Source organism: Myotis davidii, unplaced genomic scaffold (assembly GCF_000327345.1).
Source record: "Myotis davidii unplaced genomic scaffold, ASM32734v1 scaffold673, whole genome shotgun sequence".
In the NCBI taxonomy this organism is placed as follows: Eukaryota; Metazoa; Chordata; class Mammalia; order Chiroptera; family Vespertilionidae; genus Myotis; species Myotis davidii.
The window spans coordinates 1,820,203-1,826,312 of record NW_006286677.1 but is presented as its reverse complement, the minus strand read 5'-3'; the positions used below and the strand labels follow the sequence as shown (position 1 = coordinate 1,826,312).

The following is a 6,110-nucleotide window of genomic DNA, read 5'->3' as shown; positions in this document are numbered from 1 at the left end:
ACACGGCAACTGCTTCGAGCCTATGTGGCGCAGCTGGGGGCAGGCCAGACAGACACACACACACACACACACACACACACACACACACACACGGGACGCCTGCTCCAAGCCTCTGCTGCCAGACTGTGGCCATCAGTAGGACATCCACTGAGAGCTCCCGGATTGAGAGGGGCAGGCTGGGATGAGGGAACCCCCACCCCCCAGTGCACGAATTTCGTGCACCGGGCCTCTAGTTTTCTATAAAAATGTATTCGTTCTATGATCTTAAAGTAGACAAACATTGTGGGATTGATTATACTGTGTTAGCAAATCTTTCAGGAGTACATTCTCATCCATGAGAACAATTAAAATATGTTAACCTCTGCTCAGCATTAATTGATATAGATTTTATGTTCTTCCAGATCTTTACTATTTGGAAATTGAGTTTTTCCCTTTGCATTTCTGTTTTTAATATTACTCTTAGTCTTTCTTGATCAGCTGAAACCCTTGCATATTTAGCCCCAATCCTCTTGTCACCATTTTCAGGAAATGTAACTCATTCAGTTACTTCTCATAATGGTAGCTTTTTTTATTCTTATAGTCCTGACCCACCTAAAATTCCCTGTAATGACAGGTACTTTTAAATTTTTGTAGTAAATTTGAGTGATTAGGTGCTCATTTATTATATCTGATACCTAATTATGATTAGTCAATCTTGAAATTGGCAAGTTCACACTCATATGCATACAGAGCAATGGGTAGAAATAAAAATGTGTGCATCTCCTTTTACAACAATGTCTATGTAAAGATTTCTAAAGCTTTTAATGATTTAGTTTCCCACTAGAAGGTAGCACTTGTAATCCATGTATGTAGGGTCTTAGAAATATATTTTTTTCCATATCTTATTTGACTATTCTTAACTCAGACCAAATTCTGAAATCCAAATCTAATTCAGATGTTTGTATCTTCTCACTTTATTTCCTTGACTTACCTTTTCGGTATTGTCTACATGATTCCACACTTAGGCTTGCATCAGCCAGATGGGCTACTTTGTTCTTTCTTACCCCAATATCAGTTAAAATATTTTTGGGAAACTTATTATTTTGAAATTATTTTAAACTTACAGAAAAGAATTCCCACAGGTGCTTCACTCAGATTTCACAGTTGTTAGCAGTTAACCACCTTTGGTTTATATATGTATGTATGTTTCTCACTTACCCTTAAACATCAAGTCTATACAGTGATTTAAGGGTACTAATCACAATGCAGACAAAAATCTGTGTATAGCTTGGGGCCTTGTGGATAATTGACCATACCTCCACAAGGCCCCACAGGTTACCCTTAAACATCAAGTCTATACAGTGGTTTAAGGGTACTAACCACAACGCAAACAAAAATCTGGGTATAGCTTAAGTTGACCCTTCACATATATGGATTCCCAACCACAAACCTGGAATACTACATATTTTTTCCTAAAACATTTGAGAACAAGTTGTGGACATCATGGCCCTATACCCCTAACTACTTCAGGTGTATATTTCCCAAGAACAAGGACATTCTCTTAGATTATCACTGTAGACTGACCAAAATCAGGAAATTAGCATTGATACATTATTATTATCCAATCAACATTCTTGTTCAGATTTTGCCAGTTGTCCAATAATGCCCTTAGAGAACAAAATAAAATAATTTCTGGTTCAGCATCCAGGCTGAGGTTATGCATTGCACTTAGTTGTCATGGCTCTCTTAATCTAGAACAGTGTCTCAATGTTTGTCTTTCCTGATCTTGATATTTTTGAAGAGTACACTGCTCCAATACTTTGATTATATGCCTTACCTTGGCCTGAATGCTTTCTTCTCTCTTTTTTTTAAATTTTTTATTGTCCTTAATCCTCACCCGAGGATATTTTTTCCATAGATCACTAGAGAGAGTGTGGAAGGGAGGGAGGAGGATGGGGGTGGGGGGGAGAGAGAGAAAGAGAGAGAAAGAGAGGGGGGGGGGGGGAGAGAGGGAGAGAGAGAGAGAGAGAGAAGGAGAGAGAGAGAGAGAGAGAGAGAAGGAACATCTATGTGAGAGAGAGACATCCACTGGTTGCCTTTCACACACACCCCGACTGAGGCCAGGGATTGAACCTGCAACTGGGGTGCGTGAACTTGACCAGGAATCAAACCTGTGACTCTTCAGTCCTGGGGCTGATGCTCTAACCACTGAGAAAACTGGCCAGGGCTTGCTTTTCTTTTTTTCAGTTACTCAAGGCCCAGGTAAAGCCTTCCTGACTACTAGCAGGAAAAGTGATCACTTTTTTTACCCCTTGCCTTCATTAGCTAATTTTTAAAATTGTCCTAATCCTCACCCGAGGATATTTTTTCCATAGATCATTAGAGAGAGTGTGGAAGGGAGGGAGGAGGATGGGATTTTTTCCATTGCTTTTTAGAGGGAGTGGAAGGGAGGGAGGAGGAGGAAGAGAAAGAGGGAAACATCAATGTGAGAGGCACTTATGTAGATTAGTTGCCTCCTGCACATACCCCAAACAGGGCTGGGGATGAAACTGCAACTGAGGTATGTGCCTTTGATGATGAATCGAACCCACAACCCTTTGGTCTGAGAGATAATGCTCTAACCACTGAGAAAACTGGCCAGGGCTTGCTTTTCTTTTTTTCAGTTACTCAAGGCCCAGGTAAAGCCTTCCTGACTACTAGCAGGAAAAGTGATCACTTTTTTTACCCCTTGCCTTCATTAGCTAATTTTTAAAATTGTCCCTTTTTTGTCATAAATGTTATGATTTTTTTTTTAATTTTTACATACTGAGGTATAGAAAAATAAAAAATGAAGGTCTTTGTCCCTTTTTCCTATCCCTCTCCAGTAAGAAGTTAATAAATGTACTTCCAGGTCATTTTATGCACATACACTTCATTCTTTCATTTCTCATACCTTATCTTCAGAACATTGAAAGTTCATGAAAAGAAGGAATGTGAACACTTACACATTTGGCACCCTCATCCTGGCACACAAATGGGAGATGCTTCTTGGTTGACAGAGTTTGAAAAGAAGAATTATGGTTCATATTATTATGTTTAAATGTGGAAAGGTCCTTATGAAAATCATCATTGTACTGTTTTCTCTTTCTTAAATTTAGGTTGTTAAAGGCCTTACCTATTTGTGGAGTTTAAAGATTTTACACAGAGGTATGTACTGAGCTTACAAGCTTTGACAATTTGAGGTAGGGTGGGGAGCTCTTCATATCCCTTGATTTTTAAAGTGAATAAGTGGTGTAATATTTAAGCTGATATATTTGATAGTCAAAAAAATGTTATTTTTTTTCTCGCTCAGCTACTCTGATTTAGATTATAAATTTGGTATTGTATTTTTGTGAATAAGATTTACCAAACGTGTAAAAAGGTATTTTATAGTATTTGAAAATGACAAGATCTTATTTTTCTTTGTTAACTCTAGTTCATGCAAACCTTCATTTCTGTACAATTGCATCTCTTTTTTAAAAAAATTAGCATTTAGATATCATAATACATAGTTCCTTAAGAGATTATTTCACATACCTTGAAAGTGGAACTTTAATGAATTGGTAAAAGCATCAGAAATTAGTTTCCTAGTTTATTAACATAGCACATGAGAAGAATAATCAGATAACTGTTTAATGTTGCAAAAGGAACCTCCCTTTGCATTTTTTTAATATTCCCAAAATGTCTGAATTTATTTGGAAACAAATTATTAAGTGAGAAACAGACTATAACAAAGCAACTTCAGGGCCTAATGTTACTAACAGTATTGTTTAATTTTCCACATCTGCTCAGCATAGTTTAATTCACATTTGGGGAATGCAATAGCATACACATTAGATGTGATTAAAGGAAAGGTTTTTTTAAGAAGAAGTATAAACTATGAGAGAGACAAAACAACTGATATCTTTAATTGTAGTACCACATCTGTCACTAAGGGTTCTATTATGGTGGTTTTCATATCCTGGTGATTCCTCTTTTGAAGAGGATATGTAGATTTTGACAAATAAAATATCAATTCATTTCTTTAAGGTATTTATGCTGATTAATGAAATCATAACCCAAATTTTTCTTTAAAGCCAGTCCACTGTATTTATAAAGTATAGTTGGTGCAAAATGTAAATGTAGGGAGAGTTACTATTACTCTTTCTGGGTATGAATAAGCATGTAAACACATCTGTGAGTGGGAAAAAAATGGAGCATTTTTCACCACCAAGATGAAAAAAAAATGGTATGACTTATATTGCTTCTATTCCCAGTATTCCCACCTCCACACATTCATCAACCCATGTAGCCATTTTAATAGGAATTAATACAGTGGTCAGTTCTTGTCATTTTATTGATTTTTATGGACATCTGCTCTTCACTTGGCAAAGGAACTCAAGGAAGTCATCAATTCTCAATAGCAAAGCTTTCATTAAAAGGACCTTGCCCTGGAAATGCAAATGTTATTATTAAAGTGATCCTTACGACCATCCCATACCCTGGACATACAGCACAATCTGGCTTACAATGAATTCTCACTAGCCATAACTTTCTGTGAGAAAGTATAGTGGATAGGGAAATACTCTTTAGTTATTCTGCAATTCTTTTTCTTTTAAAAATCAGAAATAGATATTGATAAATAGGTATACCTCTAGTATTTTCTGTATCTAAATTATTTTGGTTTTAGTTTTACTCTTTGTTTTAGAGAAATAATTGAATTTTTTCAAATTAAATAATTTGAAATGGGATCTTGATAGACATATTTCAAATGGTTTATATCTGGATCTAAAAATAAAGTTTTGTGTTAGTCAGATTTCCAATACAACTAGCCTATTATCACTGTGGGCAAGTGTTGTTGACCAGAGAGAGTGCCTCCGAGGCAGGTAGACCTTCTTCCCAGCTCTGGAGGCAGTGTGGGCAAAGACAGGGTTCTTTGATCAGTGGCATAAGAGGGCCTTAAAGGTTTGACTGAGTAAATAGAGGTTTCACTAAGGAATCCTGAGCCTGTACTTCTCTTTTCAGTCTATCCTGGCCAACCCAGTTCCTACAGAGAGTCACCCACTGGAAAATGCTACTAGGTCTGGGAAGAGGATATCCACAAGGGACTGAGTGGGGGAAGTGGTAGTGGGCCAACAAATCCTCTCAAGTGATTTTAGTTTTAAATAAATACCAGTGAGTGAATGTACACCTGCATTGTCTAGATCAGCCGTGGGCAAACTACAGCCCGCGGGCCGGATCCGGCCCGTTTGAAATGAATAAAACTAAAAAGAAAAAGACCGTACCCTTTTATGTAATGATGTTTACTTTGAATTTATATTAGTTCACACAAACACTCCATCCATGCTTTTGTTCCGGCCCTCCGGTCCAGTTTAAGAACCCATTGTGGTCCTCAAGTCAAAAAGTTTGCCCACCCCTGGTCTAGATGGACAGACTAAAGAACTTCAGTGCAAATGAATGGTTATTCCCCAATAATTATGGGTACTCAATTATAGAAATAACTAGAGGCCCGATGCACAAAAATTTGTGCACTCGGCGGGGGAGAGGGGGACCCTCAGCCTGGCCTGTGCCCTCTCGCAGTCTGGGACCCCTTGGGGGATGACCACCTGCTGGCTTAGGCCTGCTCCCCGAGGTATTGGGCCTAAGCTGGCAATCAGACATCCCTCTGGCAGCCCGGCAACCCTCGGGGGATGTCCACTTGCCAGCGGGGAGCAGACCTAGGCTGCAGTCAGACATCCTTAGCACTGCTAAGGAGGCAGGAGAGGCTCCCACCACCACCGCTGTACTGGCAGCCATCGGCCTGGCTGTGGCTGAGCAGAGCTCCTCCCATGTGAGAGAGCCCTGACCACCAGAGGGCAGCTCCTGCATTGAGGGTCTGCCCCCTGGTGGTCAGTGTGTGTCATAGTGACCAGTCATTCCCAGTCTTTCTGTTGTTAGGGTCAGTTTGCATATTACCCTTTTAGTATATAGGATAGAGGCCTGGTGCATGGGTGGGGCCGGCTGGGTTGCCCTGAAGGGTGTCCCAGATCAGGGTGGGAGTCCCATTTGGGTGAGGGGCTGAGGGCCATTTTCAGGCTGACCGGCGACTGAATCTCCCAGCCTCTCCTTTTTTTCTTTTTTTAAAAAAATTCTAG

General features: G+C 39.5%; 1 protein-coding gene across 2 annotated transcripts in view; it reads left to right on the top strand.

Moving 5' to 3' along the window:
• MAP2K5 (mitogen-activated protein kinase kinase 5) overlaps positions 1-6,110 on the top strand; it is a 263,379-nt gene that overhangs the window by 110,099 nt on the left and 147,170 nt on the right. For both annotated transcript variants that reach the window (XM_015560452.1, XM_015560453.1), the window contains exon 13: positions 3,117-3,165. In XM_015560452.1, coding sequence (XP_015415938.1) covers positions 3,117-3,165 — 49 coding nt within the window. The remainder of the gene's footprint in view (positions 1-3,116; positions 3,166-6,110) is intronic.